Genomic DNA, 23,464 nt, shown 5'->3' with positions numbered 1-23,464 from the left:
GAAAAGTGTAAAATCTTGACATTCATTTTATACAACTTAAGGGCCAAATGATAGGAGATTTTTCATTCAATTCAGGATATGAACCTTTTAAATGATTTGATTTTTGAAAAAGCGAAAAATCATTCAGCCAAACACCAATTAAAAAACACAAACAGAAAAACTCGTTTTTTTTTTTTCCTTTGTGCAGGATAGCAAATTGATTATGTCCCAAAATAAGCTTGTGACCTACAGTTAAAGGAGTAATCAATAAATATTCCTTTAAATTTATTATCAGTGCTTTTTTATTTAAAAAAAAGATTAGGAGGATAAGGTTGGCAAAATTGCATTATGTTAATAAGTTCTGTTAGTATAATGGAAAAAATTTAATATAAAACTTCAATAAAAATTTATTTACATTTGATTTGTACAATGCTGTATAAAAATTTTAATCCCATAATTTCATTGTTCCATCCCACCCAGCTGATATGACTTTTGATGTTTCATGTGGATGCCAGATGACGGTGCTGCAAACATTATCATGCGCTTTGAACTTGCTGAAGAGTTTTGTAGTTTTCCAGTCCCAAATATAGACCTTGCCATCAGCATCACCCGACACAATATAACTGCAAAGGAAATATACTTATTAGTACACAATAAATTGAGTAAAAAATCCTTAAATATATAAAAAAATAAGTAGCATTTTAAACATGTGAAATAAAACTACTTCAGAATTATATACATATATAAACAGGGACCTCATTAAATATAATAAATGGAAATTTTTAGAATTTTTTAGTCTTGACTTAGGTTTAATCAATACCAAATATGCAACATCTAAATTGTAAAAGTATTTTCATTTGAGGAATTAATTATAACCCTAATAACATGACTAGGGTTGTTAGGGGAGGGCTTAGGGAGTTGCTTAGAATTTGATCCAGAGGATGGGGNCAGTCCCAACACCTACAAGTTTAAAGATGGAGGACTGAAAAAGATATTTAAAGAAATGAAATTTGAGTCCACTATAACCGAGTTTCCAAGTTCTAAGCTGTTCACTATAAACGTTAAAAATAACATTATTTAAATAGGAATACGGACGGGACCGCTAAAAAAGTTCACTACATCCGAGTGTTCACTATATGCCAGGTTCACTATAGCGGGGTTCGACTGTATAACAAAAATTAGTTGTTTTTAAGAAAAGGTTTCTTTAAAGCTCAATTTTATTATGAATCTCTAAAGAATTTTTTTTTACAGTTCACTATAAGGATAATTAAGGGCCTTTTTCAGAATTTTTATTTGTTTAAGTGAAAAATTTCGAAATTTCCTTACTTTCTCCACCACAAGAAAAGTGTAAAATCTTGACATTCATTTTATACAACTTAAGGGCCAAATGATAAGAGATTTTTCATTCAATTCAGGATATGAACCTTTTAAATGATTTGATGTTTGAAAAAGCGAAAAATCGTTCAGCCAAACACAGTATTCACATTATAAAACACAAACAAAAAAAACCGTTTTTTTTTTTTTTTTTTTTTTTTTTTTTTNTTTTTTTTTTTTTTTTTTGTGCAGGATAGCAAATTGATTATGCTCCAAAATAAGCTTGTGACCTGCAAAATTGCATTATGTTAATAAGTTCTGTTAGTTTAATGGAAAAAACTTAATATAAAACTTCAATAAAAATTTATTTACATTTTATTTGTACAATGCTGTATAAAAATTTTAATCCCATAATTTCATTGTTCCGTCCCACCCAGCTGATATGACTTTTGATGTTTCATGTGGATGCCAGATGACGGTGCTACAAACATTATCATGTGCTTTGAACTTGCTGAAGAGTTTTGTAGTTTTCCAGTCCCAAATATAGACCTTGCCATCAGCATCACCAGACACAATATAACTACAAAGGAAATATACTTATTAGCATACAATAAATTGAGTAAAAAACCTTTAAATAAATAAAAAAATAAGTAGCATTTTAAACATGTGTGTCAGGGTCACGTGATGTAATAACACGCATTTTCTGATGTTGCGAGCTAAAAGCTTGATATTATAGATATGATCATTTTTTTTTGTTTTGGTTTTTGGACGATGGATGAAAAAGAATAAGAAAATGGTGAATTAGTTTTTGTAGAATTTTGTGTTATTTCTTTTGTAAAAGGTTACGACTGACAATGTGAAATGAAACTACTTCAGAATTATATATATATAAACAGGGACCTCATTAAATATAATAAATTATGGAAATTTTTAGAATTTTTCAACCTTGACTTAGGTTTAATCAATACCAAATGTGCAACATCTAAATTGTAAAAGTATTTTCATTTGAGGAATTAATTCTAACCCTAATAACATGACATTGTTATCTAGGGAGTTGCTTAGAATTTGATCCAGAGGATGGGGCTAATTTTTTGAATAATATCTCTGTTTATTGTAAAAATATGTGACATAACTACAGCTAGCACTTGGCATACCATGGATATAGAAAATGTGCAATACTTTTTATTCTTATCCAATAATTTATACCAATAACTAGTACATACATAATTCTAATCCAATACATAGAGACTTTTCCTCTGATTGTGTTCTTGATACAGGAAAGGATAGTACTAACGTTTCAAATTTATATTTGTTTTCTTTTCAACTCTAACATTTTAAACCATATTCTAAAAATCAACCTGGTTCTAAAATTTAAGTGTCTGAACAAGGAATCAAAATTAAATAACATCAAAGACAAACGAGATTTCTGTTCTAAAAAAAAAATCGAAGATTGCTGGATTATTTAGAAATGGATGAAAATTCGATTATTAAAAAAAATTAATTAATTTTGTGAAATGCTTCTTTTTAAATAATTACAGATTAATAAGGTAAATAGCAAGTCATAGCACCAGCAGCACAGAAATATACATTTTGTTATTGAAGTTATTAAAAAATAGACAACATATTTTTTGATTTATTTGTATTAAAAATTTTACATTTATCCACTCATATTAACATTAGTTAAAGAAAACTAGTCATATGACACATGTTTTCCATAACGGATAATAGCAATTAAAATTCTTTTAAAGACACACTATTATTTTTGCAAAATAAATGACTTAGAATAACATAAATACGTTAAAAACAATTGTTGTAAATAGAAGTCATTCAAGAACAGGTTTAATTTTGCAATTAAACTAATATAGATTGTGGAAAAGAAGTATTAAAAAAAATTAAATATCAAAAATTAAGTATTTTATATTAATAAAAAATTTACCTCATATCAGGTGCAAAATCCAAACCACATGCATATCCAGCCACCTGAAGGAAAAAAAAATATTGAAGTTTATTATTGAAGTATATTAGACAGAGAAGTATTACTAAACAAGTATTTTTAATCAGCAGAAATCTAATGAATAACTGAAACTTTTAACTTTTCTATTAACATTTTCATTTATATTTTAGCAGCATTCTGATTTAGTAGAAATTCAGCAGAGGATAGTTAGAACCATGAGGATGAGGACTTGAAACATTGTCTCAAAATCCAAAGAACATTTTATGTTTTTAAAACTTATGTTAAAAACAACTTGTTTATAAATATCCAGATCAAGAAAATAAGTGTCCCTTTTATGGTAATAACAAGCCACTAGCTACCACTACTATTAATAAAAAACCATAATTTATTGAATAAAGAATAGAATTTCATATCATACTCTGAATGTGTTTTGCTTCGCTAGAAAAATTTGAATATGATACAGACATCAAATGCTATTTTAGCTTATATAATGCAGCATATATGCATTAAAATAGCCTGAGCACTATATTCATTATTACATAATATTAAATTAATAATTGTTTAGTTTTCTTTCATAAAAGCAAAAAGCTATTATGCTTCTTTTAATTCAAAAAAATATTTTGATTCTAAAAATTTGTCTTAACTCCTAGAAACTCTGCTTTTTTGTAGCCCTGCCCTTTGACAGAGAAGATTTAAGAATATTTTTTATATATAATAAATTTAATGAGTTAAATAAATAAAAACACCTTTCATAATAATATTAATTAGTAAATTATTTTGATTATTATACTCAGATAATTATTATGATATTAACTTAGATAAAACACACATAATAATAGCCTTATCCTTAAAAAAAATGATATACAGTGAATTCGCGTTAACTCGAATCTGATAGGACTGGCGAAAAACTTCGACGCATCGGAAGTTCGACTTACCGTTAGTTTCGGTTTTGGACTTTCAAAATATTGTAGGATTATTTAATTAATGCTTATTAATTACAAATCTTTTAATTGCTTACAATATTTAAGATCATTTTTCTGACAAGCCATTTACGATAAGACTGTTTGAAGCACTTTATGATACCCTGGTCCATCGGCTGCAACTTTGCTGTTGTGTTTGGCGGGAGAAACTGCAAGTTTACTGCTTTCAAATCAGGTAGATCACTACATGCTGTGCATTTATTCATAAAGAGTATCACTTTCTCTTTTTAGCGAAGAATTTCCGATCCAATTTTCTTACATAGTCTTCAAATAAAACTGATGTCATCCAAAACTTTTTGTTCGACTTGTAATCCAAAAGATACGTTTTTACATTCTTGAAACATCGGGGATTTAGTTTTTTTTCCCGATAACAAGTAAGGGCAATTTCTCTGTCCCAGATGCATTTCCTCCACCTAGGACAGTCAAACGTTCCTTGCTCATTTTACCCCCTGAGCAGTTTTCATCCTTAAACATCATAGTCTTATTTGGAAGACATTTAAAAAATAAACCCATTTCATCAATATTGAAAACATCATTTTTACTGTATCCTTGAAGTAAATTTGGTAACGTTTCATTTAACCACTGTTCACATACTTCAAATGGGACAGCTTTAGCTTCTCCATAAAGAGCGCGAAAGACATTGTGCGTGTGTTGCAAAGGAAGGTGCAAGATATCAGCTCCTAGGTTTTTTTTCTTGCTTTAAGAGATCCAAAAAAAATCGAGTTAAAGGGAGTAAAATTCGAGTAATCGAGAATAATTAACATGAAATTGAAGATAAAAGGGTCGGGGCCTCATAAAAAAATCGAGTTATAGTAATATTCAAGTTATCGTATTTCGAGTTATAGCGAATTGACTGCATTTTGTGCTTGAAATGGAGATAATGCAATTAATGAGTTTTAGTTACAGTAAACCTGATTGAAAAATTATTATTTGGTATTTCTTACCATATGGCCAGTAAATGTTTTCTTTCTGTTTAATTTGAATCTGTTCAGAGCAGAAAAAACCATTATTTTGTTATCCATGGACTGACAAGCAAGCCATTTTCCTAAAAAATGCAATAATATTTTGTTATGTCAATGGCTAGGTTTATAAAAGTATGATGAGTGATATTTGTGCATATAAAAAAATATCTTTCAAGATAAAACAAAAACTGAATAATTTAATACATGTTTTATTTATTTTTAGAGCATTATTTGCAGCAGTATATTGCGAGCTAATTTTAGGTTAGTGTAATTTAACATTAATTTTTGTATAACCTTAATAGATAATAACAAAATAATTTGTTGAGATGTTACAGTAAGGAGTCTTTGACTGTTTATTTTCTTTTAGCATTAATATGCATTGGACACAGAGCAATTTCGTTCAAAATAAGAGATTAACTGCAGAGCAATAATTTTGTATTCTTGTATAAACAACTGAAGTTTATTTAAAAATAATGAAAGATTTCACTCTTCTAAAAGAGATAATATTGTAATTAGACGCTTATAATGTACCTATAATGCTCATAAAAAATACAACTCTTTTGAAATTTGATTTCTTCGGAACTATTAGACCAATTCTGCGCAAATTTTGTATTTTGCTATGTGAAATTACATACAATAAAATGATGCAAAAAATACCTTGTAATTCAAAAGTTTTCTGACTATTATTAAATAAAATAATAAATATTGACCAAAAGTTATGTTTTGCATGGATTTTTGGATAAACAAATTTTATAGTTGGGTGTAAAAATTTTTAAATTCGCTTAAAATGTTTTCGGGATATGGTGAATATGCAAAAAGTAAAAATTAACAATAGGGGTTGAACTTTAACTCTCTTCTGACCAAACAACTGGGACCATAATTTCAACATTGCTGCTACCCTCTATACTTTGGGGGTAAAAAATCCAAATTTGCCAACAAAATAAAAGTACATTTATGTGCAGAGAAAGTAAGTTAAGTGTCCGACTTTGTAATTTTAAATATTTCTTGCAATAATTATTTCGCGTATCTGAGGCAACCTCCTCGAACTATGAAGATTAGAGTCCCAGAACGAGAAGTAAATAAAAAGTTATTCAAGGGGGTCGGATTTTTTTTTTATTTGCGCACTATACAACACAAACTCTAACCATTCAAGGTGTAATTTCAAATATTATATTGCTCAATAATATTAAATGTTGCGCAATAAATTGAGAAATTAGAAAAAAAGTATTCAGGAAAACTTCTATTTTTTCTTCAAAAATTAATACAATTAAGAGCTGCCATAAGACAAAAGTAAAAATCTAAAATTATTTGAAGATAAGGAAAAAGGTTACGTAACAGGGGCTTGATAAAATTGATAAGGAATCAATACTAATAAACAATGCATATTGATAAATTTTTAAAACTGCCTTTAATAGCTTGTGAGTCGTGGTTCTAAAAATGTGCTAAATATCTAATAATGTAACAAAAAAAAAAACATGTTAATATCTAGTGAAAATTACACGGCACATGAAAAATCAATGGTACAAGAGGCATCAATGGGTTAATTTTCAATTTTTTAACCTTTTATAGCAAATCATTTAATCTGAAGACTTAATGAAGTAAACAAGTATGTCATCAACTTGAACTTTTTTTTTTTTACTCAGTTTTTAGATTTCTGCAGCTTTAAAAGAGCAATGAATTTCAACAATTAAAGTTAAAAAAATACTATGCTAAATTTTAACCCTGTAGCTGCATTCCTGCAGTCTTTAAAGTGGCCCATACAATATTTTTTCTGACAAGTTTAACAGTTAATAATTCCAGAACTAATTGTGAAATGTTCATTTTTTTACTCCCTCTTAATTACAGTACAGTCTATACACCTTAGTAATTTGAAATTTCGAAGTCTTACAGTTCTTGCACAGTTAAGCAAAATGCACTGTTGGGCGATTCCACGAAAAGTGGTCCTGAGTGACTAAATTTTCAAAATTATCGTAAAATCAAAAATGACACAATTTCGGAATCTAGAAGATGTACATTTTTTAATAGTTAAGATAGTTTTTTGAATTACAAAAAATATTTATGTGAATTCTNAAAAAAAAAAACATGTTAATATCTAGTAAAAATTACACGGCACATGAAAAATCTATGGTACAAGAGGCATCAATGGGTTAATTTTCAATTTTTCAACCTTTTATAGCAAATCATTTAATCTGAAGACTCAATGAAGTAAACAAGTATGTCATCAACTTGAACTTTTTTGCTTTTTTTTTTACTCAGCTTTTAGATTTCTGTAGCTTTAAAAGAGCAATGAAGTTTAACAATTAAAGTTTAAAAAAATACTATGCTAAATTTTAACTCTGTAGCTGCATTCCTGCAGCCTTTAAAGTGGCCCATATAATATTTTTTCCGACAAGTTTAACAGTTAATAATTCCAGAACTAATTGTGAAATTTTCATTTTTTTTACTCCCTCTTAATTACAGTACACTCTATACACCTTAGTAATTTGAAATTTCGAAGTCTTACAGTTCTTGCACAGTTAAGCAAAATGCACTGCTCATAAAAGTGCTCTAAAAAAGGCGGCGGTGTCGCCAGCTTTTACAATTGTTTAACATAGAGATTTTATAAATATATATTTCTATGCAGTGTAATATTTATCATGAGGTAGGCATCTATTTTAAGTGTAGCAAATTTTTATTACAAGTGTTTCTTACTGAGAAAAAGATCTATTAAGCAAAAGATTAAAGAATTAAATACAAATTTGAGATGAAAAAAATTAGAATACTAGGAAATATGTAATACTTATTAATGGAATGACACAATTCTCTTCAAATCAGTTAAATACATACCATTAGGAGATAATGTGACAGCTGGCATAGAGTGCATTGTTGGATCAGCAATATATTTCATATCCACTGGAATATCCCATTCCCAAACTCTCAAACTTTTGTCGTCAGATGTTGAGACAAACCTTCTGTTCTCATCAACAAAAGTAATGGTGTTAACAGCACCTAAATGTCGATCGTATTCCTGGACTACTTCGTTAGAATTTATGTCCCACTACATAAAAATTAACAACAATGAGTAATCAGGAAATTTTAAACTATAGATTTTGAAGAAAAAGAAGTAAAAGTTTGATAAAACATTTTAATTGCCTTTCTTTTTATCCTTTATGATTCCTAAGGAATAAAAATGAAAAGCCTATTTAGTACTAACTAATTAAACTGTTTCAATAGAGGGCAAACACATCAAACTTATTAGGCATAAAATATATGTTTGACACAAACATATGCATAACATTACTTAAAGTACTATTTATTCATGTGAGAAACACTATTTTATGTTGGTTTCCTAACATAGTAAAGCAAAAACATTTTTTATTAAAATATACACAATTTTAATTTAAAATGTGTCAAAATAGCTTCCTTTTCACTAACTTATAACTAATTGATATGCAACAATTTATAACTGAAACATATTAAATTAGGTATAACAAATTTTTGATAGATAAATCTTTTTTGAAACAGAAGTATAAAATTAAAAACTATAAATAAAGTTCCACATATGAGTAGTTTACTTAAAAAATTTATTATTACCAATTTTTTTAAAAGATATATCACATTTTTATGCTATAAATTATATAAAAACACTAATTAACAAGTTGTACTAAGTGGTAAACTAATATTGCCATATTATTTATAGAAACTGTAAAGTTGAATAGCACCTACAGTAAAATCTTACAATGTATTGTTTAAAAAAATTGTATAGTTGGAAGCTACGCTTATCATTCAAGGAAAACAATAAGAGTAATCAGGCCAAAGAATATACATAGGGGAAGTCTAGCTTTCATAGGCATAACAGTTCCCCATGTTTTGGGGAGGTCCCCGTGTATAAAGGAAAAAACAACATTTAGGGCTACAACATTAGAGGTTCTTGAAATGGGTTTGCACCCTCCTCTCCTTCCAACTACTACTAGGGTTTGTTGAGGAAGAAATGCTTTCTCTTTTTGTTTATTGTTGGCACTTTTACACTATTAATAAACAATACTGTACTATTATTTAAGATAATTCTTTGATAATACGCTAAGATCATCTATGTTGATTAAATTCACTAACCGATTTTGATATAGAAAGATAGAATAAAATGGCGGTTTGTGGGAGACAGCGCACGCAACCATGCAGGTAGAGTTGTCCAACAACCGGTTCACAGGTAACGTACTTCCTGACCGTCACTTGAATTTAAAAAGCAATTATAGTTTTTAGAGTGATACATAGCAGCCGTTAAAAAATACAATGAAGTTAATAATCAGTACACTTAAAACAAATTGAAAACTTACACAAACAATTTTTTTATCAGATGTACCCGCAACAAAGAGATGTTGTTTATCATCATCTGGATTGAATTTGACACAATATGGAATTTTCCTATTAGAAAACTGTCCAAGACATTTTCCTGAAAAAGCAAATTAATCAATTAAATGAAACTAATAGTAATTTACAAATGTAAGTAAATTATCAATAATTCATATTATTTAAAAAAAAAAGAGAATAAAAACAAAATATATTTGCCTGTTTCTGTGTCCCACAATTTGACATATCTGTCATAACCGGCAGATAAAAACTGAGTTCCATTATTGTTGAAGCATATGTCACGAACTGCTTGCTTATGACCAAGGTAGGATCGAATACATCGTCTTTCATTATATACTTCAAATAACTAAAAATATTAAGAAAAGTTTAAAAGTTTTTGAGCACATCTCCTAAAAGCACATATTTTGTTTATAAATTTAAATCAAAACTTATCACTATTTATTTGATTACATTGTAGAGCTGCACAAAAAAAGTAAAAAAACAAAAATGCAGTGAATGATTTAAACCTACAATTAAATCAATAAAAAGATATTGAACATAGCAGCATTGAAAACATATTTATTGACTTCTCGGCAATCTTATAAATCAAAATTTAGAGTATTTCGATAAATAATAATCAGAACTTTTAGAATCAGTTCTTTTTATAACCATGCAAAATCTTGGTTAAACAACTATAAAATTCGCATTTCTTTAAAACTTTTTTATTATAATTTTTAAACAAATAATTTTTGATTTCCTTTTTTATCAAGTAAGCTTTGCTAATGACTTTAATCTATTTTTTGTGAATCATTTGCAGTAGTGCTATTTTTTCAAAAGAAAACCAGCAAACATCAAATAACATCGATTACTCATTATAGTAAATACAAACTTTATATAGTTACACATAATATAAAATTAAAAAACTATAATAATTTCCTAAAAAGTACTAAATATTTTGATTTATAAAACTTAAAAAACATATCGTAGAACTGACAGGACAAACAGGCAAAGAATTACTCAAAATACAACAAGTTTATAATAAATATTTAGCAGAAGAGTAAACTATCTTTACATTTTCCCTGTACAATCATAGAAAATTAACAGTAACAAAAAAACATTGAAGACACAAATTTAGTTAGTATGAAATATAATGAAGTGAATTGAAAACAATTCATAATTTATCTATAATTAAATTTCAAACAAGTTTGACAAATAAAAGAAAGACTATTTATGGGGTCTTAATATGAAATCCTTAAACAAGGAAATTCGATTGAGGATTAGAAATTAATAAGTATAAATTGATGTAAACAAAAACAAAATAGTATGTAAAAAATTATTATAAATTTTTTTAAAACTCAAAATCCTTTCTACTACCTGTTAAAATTCAGCTTGGAGTACTATATCATTCTTTCAATTCAATTTTGCTTTATTTTATGTTTTTCATTATTAAAGTAGTTAAAAAGTAAAATTAAGACTTTGTTTTACAAGTTAAAAGTTTATTAAGGAAATAGAAAATATGATCGAAAACTGCAAAGCAATATTTAAAATAAAAACGTACTTTAACTCTACAATCCATACTACATGATAATAATAAGTGAGCTGTCTTGGGAAAAAATTTGATAGTCGAAATTCCTTTTGAATGAGCAGTCCATGTATGTAGAAGCTTTTTTGGTATGAAACATTTTTCGGGTGGATCATCTGATTTGAGATTAACTCCAACATCTTGTGGTACATGCAAAAATGATCGTCCTTGATAATCATAGGCATCTTTAACTGTAAATAAATAATACTGAAATGAGAACAGAATAATAATAACAATAAATTGAATTAGATCCACTAAACTTAAACTCAGGGATGAAAGTATCAGTTAGCAAAAAAAAGCTGAATTCTACATAAACGCAATCAAACATTATGAAATTAATAAATGTATGGAGCTTAAAAAGCTTTGAAAAAAGCTGAATTCAGAGTAAAAGCTGAAAACTTTCATGCCTGTAAACTGAAGTTTTCTTTAAATAAATGAAATATATTAAATCAAACATATTTTTGTCTATATTAATTAGAAGAAAAAAGATTTTTAAAAGAAAGAAATAGTTAGGAATAAAGCAAAAAATATATTAAAATGTATTTGATCAAATACTAGAGTGATTCATTCATTAATGACATATTAGAATTATAAATAAAACTTTAATATTCTGAAGAATAAGAGTTAAATAGGTGTTTTTTTTTGTACTTGAATTACACTGCATTGTTTAGAGTTATTTACACTTTAGCTAATAGAATAACTATGGTGTTCTTATGGTAAGGCATTATCCTTTTGTAAGAGAAAATTACCTAGAATTAGTAACAACAGAGAAAAAAACTATCCAATGATGAAAGAAAACTTATAAGAAGGGAAAAGAAAGAAAGCCTTTAGAAATATAGATCATTAGGATTTTGATGTTTGCGCTATGAGCACTTCTTATGTAGAGATATTTAATTTCTACTTATAGTGCGGCAAGAATAAAAAATTTTTGGTAGGAAAAGCAGGTTGGCTCTGAATATATAAGTATTATCAGAAAAAAAATTACGAACTAATGAAAATTAGAGAAACGTTGTAACTGTAATAAACATTCACGATAAATGGTTTCAAGAAAAAGAACCCTTACTATGCAAAATGGATTTTTCCTCCATTGTTTTGTCTTCTGTAACTTTCCCACGTTTCTGGCGCTTTGCCAAGATCTCATCCAATTCTTCCTGCTCTTCCTACATATAAAATAAAGCGAAGTGAATAAGTTAGCAAGCAATTCAGTTCAACTAACCAGCATTATTTGTATTTGGGAACGTGAATGTTGTAAGTTGCGAGACACTAATTTTAAAAATTAAAATATTTTACTATAAATATTTTCATTTTTAATTTTTTTTAAAATTAGGAACATTTTAATTAAAACTACATAAATTTTAATAAAAACTACAGAAATTGTTTAGATTTTTAACCTTAACCTATGAAATAACACTAACAACATGCCAAAATTGAAAATTAGACTGATTTTACATATATCTTGCTTCAGAAATGACACCGATTCATGTGAAATATAATAATATTTAAGCTGTTTAATTTTAAGTTGTGGTTATTCTCATGAAATGTAAAACCTCTTCTTTAATCTTACGAAAATATCATAAAATTTCTTTTTTATAAATCAAAATTTCATTTTTTAAGAAAATTTTCATACTCTAAATAAAAACCTAAAGATTTCGAGAATCTAGAGGAAATGGCATTCAAATCAAGAAATTTCCCTAGAATAATAAGAATAAAAAAGCGTCTCCATCTGGAATTTCACTAACGGATAAAGCCAGGCATGGGAGTGGGAAAAAAACACCATGAAAAGTTTTAACAATATACAAATTTTACTTTCTGGAAATGTTTTGATAGAATTATCTTAACAGGAAAAAAAGTGTTATAATTTTGGCAGCTATTTCAAACCAAAAAAACTGTGTTCTGGAGAAGTATTAGGCTTAGAGAATTTTCTGCACTTCTGTTTTCAGTATTTTAAAATTTTAAGAATAAAAAACAATGCAGAAGTTAAGATTACTTCAGAAGGTTTAAGAACTCTTTTCTCATTAACATAACCACCCCATGGACCAAGGAATCCATCAATATCTGCGGCATCAGCATTTTTTACCCGTTTTCGTTTGTCACCTTCTCTTGCTTTCGTTTTATCAAAGACTGTAACTTCTATTGAAATAAAAATATCAAAATTAATTATACATTTACATATTATTGCACTGTAAAAATATGCACTCTCAAAATAATATACATTTTCCACAAATACAAGATTAGACAAGTAATCCATATATATAAACATGATAATTTATTTAAACTAAAATTTATTTTAAAACTTTCTAGGTTCAGATAAACTTATTAATTCATATGCATTTCATGAAAAAAGGGGGAAAAACGAGAGAGAAAACATTAAGAGCTTAAAACAGTTTTACCAACATAAAAAAACTATGACTAAAAGATAACATCATTTCATCTTATTTATAACATTAGCATCCTCAATGATTACGATATGTTATGGTAATATCATAAAAACATTGTGATCTGGTCAGGTCTTAATATGAATTGTTTAAAAAAATTATATTTTTAAAAAGATAAATATGAATTAGTTTTTAAATGCTTAGTTTAATATGTAATCTCATTTATTTGCAGTCATTTTCCAATTTTGATTAAAAAAAATATTTAAACTTTGTTAGAAAACACAAAATCTTAATATTGAGCAGAAAATATATAAAAAACAATTCAGCTATTTAGTATTTATTTATTAATTGAAGAAACAGTTCACTTGAGTAATAATATAAACAGATACAATCATTATTTTTTTTCTATTAAAATTATCTTTAAAGTACCAGTTCATATCCAAATAAACTAAAAGCAATCAAAATACTTGCAAAATAGGCACTCAAAATAGGTTTTTAAGAATGCATAGCCAAATTATTCAACAAAAAATAAGCACTTTTCAAGCACTTAAAAAATATTTTTAAGCATTTAAAAAAAACATCATAATTAGTCAGGGTTGCAAAGTTTTTGATAATTGACGTTCTTATTTTATTTTAACTGTCATGTCAAAAACAAACAAACCTTTTGGCATTGCTTTGGCAATTGTAAAAAATCATGAAATTTTAAATCGTGTAAAACGAATGGCGTTTTCATACACTGCGGACTGACAATATGCTGAAATAGATTTGGGTTGAATTAATTGTGAAAACGTTGAATAGAACAATGTGAACTGCGTCTTTTTGCATAACTCTTAGCAGAAATCAACATGGTAAAGGAAAAATGGGATTTTTAAAAAGGGAAAATTAAGCACTTTTTAAAAACACACAAAGAAAAAAGCACCTTTAAGGGCTTTTAAAAAACGAAAATTGAAAATAAGCACCTTTAAAAAACACTACGCACCCTGTTTTTACTATCTCAGTAAATTATTAATCAAAATAAACTAAAAGCAATCAAAATACTGGCTTCAAAATATGTTTTTACCAACTCTGAAAGTTCTCCTTCTGATGAAGGTGTATCATTGTGACACCAAAACATGCATAGGTTTTAATAAAAATTTTACTGTTTGTGATTTTTAACATTGTTTTTAATGAAATTTGAAAACTAGCAAAACTAAATTTATCACAAAGAATTACATTTTCAATTTTAATGAAATTGATTATTAAATTAGCTTTCAAAGCAGTTATTATTAAAACAATACATACTGTCATCAACACTTGTATCAGCTAAAGTTTTGTTACTTTCATTTGCAACAAGTTTATCCTTCGTAACTTCTGCGTTATTTAAACTTGGATCGATTGCATAACCTGAAATATATTTACAAAAATATTAAATTAAATTACATAAATTTTAACACCTAGTCGCTAGTAAATAAATGGTTTGTCATAATTATTGGCCAAATTATTAAAGATATGAGATACAAAAATATCAAAAATTCATTACAACAATTTCACATTTCACCCACTTACAATATACTTAGATCATGTTACTGTTTAATCACTGCAACTAATTTTTCAACCCTACAATGTAGAAAATGTTTTTCCCCACTTAAAACACAGATATCTCAGTAAATGTTTATGTTAAACTGAATGAAAAAGTCAAAATTTTATAGAATAACTAATGTAACATTTAACTTAAAGGAAATGTTATAATAAGTCTAACATATAAAATAAAAAAAGGAAGTATATTAGTCTGCACTGGAATGCTAATCAAGTAGACAGTAAATGAAATTTAACACATAATTATATATATTATAACAACATAAAAAAAAATCAAGAAGTTATAAAAAAAATTTTTATTTTAAATTTCTACAAACAAATAAAAAATGTTTCAATAACTGATAAGTTAGTGAGATGCTTGCATGGATTTTAGTTAAAAAAAAATATAATGTGTCTGAACCAAAAAAGTATCACTTTGTGTAATAAAATTATTTCAAATGATAATTTTATAATTTTTCTTCTTCATCCCATTAACAATAAAGCATCAAAAACTAACAAAATATAGCAACACTTATTTAACAATCTTTCACCATTTAAAAATAGTTTGCACTAAATCAAATTTTTTAACATAACATAAAGAAAATACTTTTGGCAATCATTTGACTCAATTGAACAATGATATTTTAAGATTTATATTCATCATAAAACAAGTGAAAAACTAAATTTTACCAAAGCTAGTAAACGTGCGACGCTGTGACTCAAAGTGAAAATCATTGATATGGGCTTCTTCTACAAAACCAGAAAGGGTATTCTTGTCAGCCTTTTGCTGCTGTGTTTTAAATGGATTCTCTGGTCCAGCCTGAAAGAAATCACAGGAGAGGTAAATAATTCCATAATATAACATTATTATTTTGACACACAAATTTGAGTAATTACTTCTTTCCCCTTAATTTAATCTTAAATTTATGTGATTTTTTTTAATCTTCTTGCAACAGTTACTTCTTCTACTCTCCACATGTTGTTCAAGATTCAATATCTGCAGCTATAATGATGAGGAATTTCGAATCATGTTTCATAAATGATCATTTTTGATCTGTTTAGCTTTTCTTAAAGTTTCTAGTTTTATATTTTAAATAATTTTAAACATCATCAGATGTATAATCATTTAGTAATTTATGGAATTAAGGTAGGCCTTTATTATAAAAGCAATTTCCTCGAATGTAAGAATTATGACTCTCACCATTTCTGATAATATAAATTGAAGTTTAATAATAATCTAAAATTAGGTTGAATACATATACATATGCATGTATATTTGTAAACAATAGTACAAATACTACACTTTCCTAATAAATTTTAATCTATCTACCTTTCGAAAAGCTTTTAAGTTTCAAATACTTTCTAACAACATCATTAATGTAAAATCATTTCGTAATTCATGGAATTACACTTTGATATAAATACCTTGCTACCTCCTTATAAAGATCTCTCTTGGCAACTTAGAAGGATTGCGACTCTTATGATTTTAGCTAAATAGTAAAAGTAAACCGTAAAAATGCAATTTGTGAAAAATTTATCATAAATAATAGACAAATATAATACAGTCAAACCGCTATAGTGAACCTTCAAGGGACCAAAATTTCGGTTCACTATAACCAGGAGTTCACTATATCCGTTACGCAGGCAATTTAACTAATGGTTCCCAAACTCCTCCCTTTTATTATACATTATTCAAATAAATGACTGAAAAATATTATCTAGCAGCAAAAAATGTGTTATTACCACGTTTATATAAACTTGCCTTCGTGTATGTCTGTCCGGGTGGAATTTTGTAATTGATTTTAAACTAACTTCCCGACTAGCTACAAACTTCAAATTTGGCACATAGTTCAGAATTGGATGACAATGCATAAAAATGAAGAGAAAGAAGACATACAAAGTAAAATAAAACTAAAATTTAAAAAAAAAAATATTTTCCAGATTGTCTTTTGTTGTCGATTCCATTATTTCAAATTAGTATTACATGTCAGGTGTAAAGATTTTTATTGTCGGAGTATTTTTATTAGCTGAAAAATCACGTGGTAGGATCCAGTTTTTCCTCATTCATTTCCAGATTGTTTTGGTTGTCATCAGCATAAAACTAATGAAAGTCGTAAAGGTATTGTTTTTCTGAATCCCTAATTTAAAATGAAAGTTTTATTATTTTAGTAGTGGTCTTGTAGTAGTCTTGACTACTCTTGAAATTAATCTAAATAAAAATATATGTTTTTAAAAACCACGTTTTCTGTAGTGAAGAATAATAATTGAAAAGTAATAGTTTTTAAAAAATATAAAATAAAAATTAAAAATTAAAGAAATTATAATTTAAAATAAAAAAAATTCAAAATAAAAAAATTCAAAATAAAAAATAATATTTTTAAAAACCACGTTTTTGTAGTGGAGAATAATAATTAAAAAAAANTTTTTAATGGAAGAAAATTAATTTCCGGTTCCGAATTTCATTCCGGTTGTCTGGTTTTCCGATTTCCGGATAAGAGGTTCTGCACTGTAAAAGCAATTTCCTGGAATGTAATAGTTATGACTCCCAACATTTCTGATAACATAAAATGAAGCTTAATAATAATCTAAAATTAGGCTGAATACATATACATATGCAAGTATATTTATAAACAATAGTACAAATACTACACTTTCCTAATAAATTTTAATCTTTCTACCTTTCGAAAAGCTTTTAAGTTTCAAATACTTTCTAACAACATCATTGATGTAAAATCATTCTGTAATTCATGGAATTACACTTTGATATCAACTTTTTTCTGCCATCTAAATTTTTTCATGAGCAGAAATTATTAATTGCCTATTTTTCCATATGTTACAAACTGCAGATTTGGATAGTTTATACTACCTGCAAATATCAGCTTGATTGCATCCATTTTCAATTTTTCTGATAATGCCCATTTTATCATCAATTGAGAATGTTTTACGTTTGCTGCTCGCCATAGTTAAATTTGAGACACTTGTTAGCAGGATTTTTTTTAACTGAACTGATTTTTTTTAACATTTTTAATCAAATAATTAAAAATAAAAGTTCCAATTATTTTTATGGACAAAAATTATGAAATAAAGCAGATAAATATCAAATACTTACAACAGGAGCATATAGTTCTTCAAATTTCGGGTTATAGGTCAATACACGATTTGTTGGATCAATGCATTTTACAGCATTAAATGATTCCTAGAGAATAACAATAAAAATGTAAGCAGAGATAGAATGTAAAAAATATAAATAATTTGCAAGATAAACACATTTTAAGCATTAAATGTTTTGGTTATTATTTATTGTGGAGACAAAAAACTTAAAAATAAAAAAATTATTTCCATAGATTCTAACTAAGCAAGATAACTATTGCTAGAGTATCCACTACTAAATGAAGCATCACAGGCATGGTGGATTTTTTACTTATCACGAATGGCTAAGTACAGTAGAGAACCGATTATCCGGAACGATCGGGACCATCGCTATTCCGGATAACTGATTTTTCTGGTTTTCTGAATCGCTACAAAAAACCGTTTTTTTTTATTGTTAAACCAAACTAAAAAAAAAAAATTTTGGAAATAATCTTAAAAAGAAGAAAAAACGATGAGTCAATACACTAATGATTATTTCCAAAATGATGGTAAGGTAAATATGTTTCAAAAAAGAAAGAAAAATCCTAAAATCTTATATGGAAAGATTTGTTTTTTTTTTTATTAAAATGGTGGGAAAATGTATCGAATTTCGTTCCTGTTTTTTGGTTTTCCGGTTTTCTGATTTCCGGATAACGGGTTCTCTACTGTATTAATATTTTCTACAAAACTAAGTTTAACGGTAAGGATAAGGGAAAAAAATAGATAGTTGGATTAATACATAATCTAGTAATAATGATTCCATTTAATAATATCTGGGGATGCTCAAATAAAATTGAATTATTTCTTTTCTTTTAATTCAGCATTTTTTTTAGGTCACTCACCAACATGTTCATAAATGTTCAATTTAAAAAAAATCCAGGCTTTTTTATCTTTATTCGAAATATTTAAAATTTTATTTAAATAATATGATGCATCTAAAATTTATTTTAATATCTTACATAAAAGTTAAATGCTAGGTAAATATTTAATACTTCATTTGTTGCAACAATTAAATTTTTTTTTTTTTTAAGAATGCTTCATATTTTATGCTACATAAGTCGCAATAAAAATGTTTAACAGAATAAATTTAAAAGAGGGCAAATTAAGCCTGACACAAATTATATTAATACAAAATTACACTTTGTTTTTCTTTAAAAGTTTCAAAATTTGTGTTTTTTTTCTTTTTCTTTATGCTAAAAAAAGGCAATCTTAATTTCTGCACATAACTCTACAATTTAGTAAAAAAAATTCCTAATTTAATTTTACTACACAACGCAATGCTCAAAATCATGCTAAAACTGCAAAATATGAGCAACTTTCTTCAAATTTTTATAGTTGGTGAAGTGTTCCTCTTTATTACAGGAGTCAAAAACGTCACCAAGTTGTCGATATTGGTAGCAACCAGGCAGAAACCAAATGTGAAACTAACACTTAACACATAAAATAAATTAAAAAAATAAGAGAATCAACTTAAAGGAGCATAACTTGCAGTTACTCCCAGGCAAACAACTCCATATTTAACATTTTCCGAGTACAAGAACCCTTTAGTATCTCATTGGTAGTTTGTTTAAACAGGTACCCCCAACAAAATATTCCAAGGAAGAGAGATGGCCCCTTTTATTTTTAATGATACCTTTGTAAACTAGGTCTAGGCCCTTAGGTTATATTCTATGTGGCCTCTAGTCAAAAAACTTTAAAAGACTAAATTTTACGTAAAAATTGCAAGCATATTATGCATAGAATATTTTCACCTAACACATGGATATTGCTTGATGGATATGTCATTTTAGCATCTTGGTTACTCATTAAAAAATTATAATTACTTCCAGAAGTTTTGTTGAATTCTTCTATTTTGTCCAGATTCAAACTCGAATTGAAATTGTTTGATTTCCAGTTAACTATCAGCTAATTAGGATTCCAATTTTTTTCAGTTCATATATTGTTTTAGACAATAGTTGCTTCAGTCATATCGTTTTAAGACTAAGTTAATATATTTTAATGAACAAAATACATTAAAATTCAGAATCAGGTGAATGTTAACAATAGAGTGCCTAGCCTATTTAGGCAATTTTTTTATGTCCTTTCAGAAAATAGGAGGACTGATTCACAAGAGACATTTTCTAATACCAAGAAATACGGATAAAAAAAATTAGAAAATTTAAAGATTTTAGTAACAGTAAAAGCATCAAGTTACAGTGCCCAATCCAAGGGGCACCTATTTTACACTCTTATAAAATTTTATAACAACTTACAAAACAAAATGAATGAACAGACTTTATAACACTTTTAGGAACAGAACATTAGATACCTTAACTTCTACAAGGGGTGCAGCATTAATTTGAAACTTGTCTTTTAATGCAACTATACTTTTTGAAAAATCAATGTTGTTCTCATTATCTAAGGCTTCATCAATCGATTGATCGCTATCACTACCATAACCTTTCAAAAGTGCAATAGACGCCATAATTAAAAACAATATTTTTCAAAACTATACATAACAATTATTTGAAACGGAAAAGTTGTTGGTAAACATAAATCGCATCTGATGCAATTTACAGTTAAGGTTCAAAGTTAAAGAAAAGTGGAGAAAAATAATGCAATTTACCGCAGTAAAATAGATGGCGCTCAAAAGTTACTGCTGTCATTTAGGAACCATTCCCACTGTCTAAAATTTTTCTTTGCATGCAAATCAAAAACAGCAGAATTCGCCTTCGGAACGCTTGAATACCCTCTCTAGCAGGGTGGATATTTTCAGGCAACTATTTATTAAGTTTTCATTTAGTTTTATCGGAATGATTGATGGAGTAGGATACTTTTTTTTCAGCAGCAAATACGAAGCAAAATTTGACTAAGGAAAAGGCAGAAAATGAAAAAACGACCCAGAACATTGGTAAATCATTCTGAAGCAAAACGAGCCCAACATATGAAGAACACTGTCCAAGGACGCCGGCAGCGGGGTGCAAGGGGGTGCACTTGCACCCCCCCTGGCTTTTTCTTAAAAAACAATTAAAGATATACAAAAAAGTTTTGTTATAAAACTTTTTTATTAAACATATTTTTATGGAAAAACAAATAATTAAGTAATTATTGATACATAACAATTAAAAAATTGCTTAATCAAACAAGAATTGCAATCGTCTCGTTTGCTGTTCAAATCTGTTTTTAACTTTTTCAATGAATTCTGAGTCATCTTTGATTCTTTTCTTGTGTACACTGAGCATTCACAAACTTGGCCGATATCTAAGCTATATTTTTAAATTTCATTTAATATATTTTAAATAATATTATATTTTCTATTAGTTATTCAGTTTAACAAAGGTGTATAACACAAGCTGACTTCTCGAGACTGTAAAACCTCATCAACACAATAAATACCAATGTTAAGCGTGCACAAACACGTTAGTATACGAAACTACTGTTTGTAGTTATTTGTGCTTCAAAGTCAGTAGCTATGCCAGCGCCAGCGCGATCGCCTCTGGGCAAAATTTGTAAGTACAAGAAATTCGTACTTTTTTTTAAGTATCTTGCTAACAATGAAGAAATGTATGTTGAAAAAATGAACAGATGAAAGTATATGTAATAACAAAACAAAATGTAATATCGGAATATTTGAATTTTTTTTCGGGGGAGGGTAGTTTGTTAGAGAGTTGCACCCCCTTTTATATTATTCTGCCGGCGCCCTTGACACTGTCTTAAATACTTTTCCCTTTCTATTAACAACAAACTTGCAATCGATAACTTCCTATTTTCATATTGTTTCATGTGTGTGTATTACTGTAAAAAATTTTTTTTTTGTCTTTAATTCATTATAAGTTAAAGTGAAGTCCACATTGCTTACTTCATTCCAATGAATAAATTTGATTTCAGAAGGTGCAGAACTGTAATAATTTTAGAATATTCTATTTCTTTATAGAATAATAAATACTTCTGTATCTATATAATTCAGAAGGTACAATAAAGAATTATCCGAGTTACTTGAAATAGTGTCATTTGCGTTGATTATTAATAAATTTTTAAATTTTTCTTGGTAAGTATTTTTTAATTTTGAATGATTATTCTCAACTAGAATTTATCTAGAATTCATTTTAAGTTACATATTGATATTCATATCGACATCTTACAATTATAAAATTTAGTTATATGGTATCTTCTTAAAGTATGGAAGGAATAATCTGTGTATATATTATTTAAAAATAAAATTTTCAAACGAAGAACATTTCCCTTTGGAATTCTTCTCTGGAATTGTTAAAGCAGGTAAGTGATATGATTTTCATAATAAAAAAATCTCTCCTAAGTAATTTTTTTTTCAATTTTATAATAGTTCTCTACACAATGTCTTTCTACGTCTAATTAAAAATTTTAAGACTAAAAAAAAAAAGAAAATATGAAACTTTTTTTATTTCAATATTAGGAATTTTTAGTATCTTTTTTTTAATCGTAAGAATTCCTTATTTTATGCTTTTTAGTTTAGAAATAATGATTTTTTATTGAAACTTTTAATAAGAGCTTTTGTCAAAAAAACTTGTTTTACAAAATTAAATGATATAACATTATAATGTTATATCATTTAATTTTGTAAAACACTTTTTGCATATTTTAATGTTTGAAGTAATACGATTCAGAAAAGTATGGAATGTAAAGTTTAAATAGATCCTTCATATTAGAAAATTAAGTTTAGTAGAGTGATTTCACAGGCATTAGGTTTTAACTCTAAGATAAGATACATATTTTTTTTCTGTTTATTTACAAATATTTTTCCGGTGTGTTTCGGATATTCCTTCTCGAAAGACAAGAGATTCCATCCCCCCCGCTTGCATAAGAAAGAATATAGAGCATTGTTTCTTTTTTAAATTTAATAAGTCACTATAAGAAAGGAACGTTGTGATGATCGTGATGTTCTGCTAGCAGTCATTCGTCTCATATAACAACACCCCCCCCCATGGGCTATTGCGTTCCAGAATTGTCCTTTAAATTGTCGCCTCCCCTTCTAATGTTGATGAATTTTATAACATTTCTAAGCATCTTGGTAGGGTGGTAATATATCATTTACTAAGTATGTTATTTATTTTTTTAACAGCTGCAAAGTTGAATGAAAAAGCAAAATAAACTTTAATTTTTCTCTGTTTTTGTTGCCCTAGATTAACTGTCAAAGTCAATTGTAATTATTTTGCCTAACTTTGGAAAAATACTTGCTTTCTAAAATGGCAACAACTGTCAGCGATTAATTCATTATGAGGATCTGGAGACAATAGTACTACGCACCTATCAGTGTTTGACGTATGTTGGGGGCTTATCATTATCTGACAAAT

At 27.4% G+C, this 23,464-nt stretch overlaps 1 protein-coding gene across 2 annotated transcripts; it reads right to left on the bottom strand.

The window, feature by feature from the left end:
- Positions 1-368: 368 nt before the first annotated feature.
- On the bottom strand, positions 369-20,717 carry LOC107450785 (pre-mRNA-processing factor 17). 2 transcript variants are annotated; one of them, XM_043055212.2, is made up of 13 exons: positions 20,464-20,717; positions 18,136-18,222; positions 15,717-15,846; positions 14,754-14,855; positions 13,085-13,227; positions 12,161-12,257; positions 11,074-11,288; positions 9,735-9,882; positions 9,503-9,618; positions 8,016-8,226; positions 5,172-5,272; positions 3,230-3,273; positions 369-602 (listed from the first exon to the last, which is right to left on the bottom strand). In XM_043055212.2, the coding sequence occupies exons 1-13, from the start codon at positions 20,617-20,619 to the stop codon at positions 425-427; spliced, it is 1,728 nt and encodes a 575-aa protein (XP_042911146.1). In that variant the 5' UTR covers positions 20,620-20,717; the 3' UTR covers positions 369-424. The 2 variants fall into 2 exon arrangements, with proteins under 2 accessions (XP_042911146.1, XP_042911145.1); XM_043055211.2 differs by lacking the exon at positions 369-602 and adding an exon at positions 1,640-1,873.
- Between the last annotated feature and the right edge of the window lie 2,747 nt (positions 20,718-23,464).

This window comes from Parasteatoda tepidariorum, chromosome 5 (assembly GCF_043381705.1).
Source record: "Parasteatoda tepidariorum isolate YZ-2023 chromosome 5, CAS_Ptep_4.0, whole genome shotgun sequence".
NCBI classification, from domain to species: Eukaryota; Metazoa; Arthropoda; class Arachnida; order Araneae; family Theridiidae; genus Parasteatoda; species Parasteatoda tepidariorum.
This window is presented reverse-complemented; position numbering and strand designations above follow the sequence as displayed.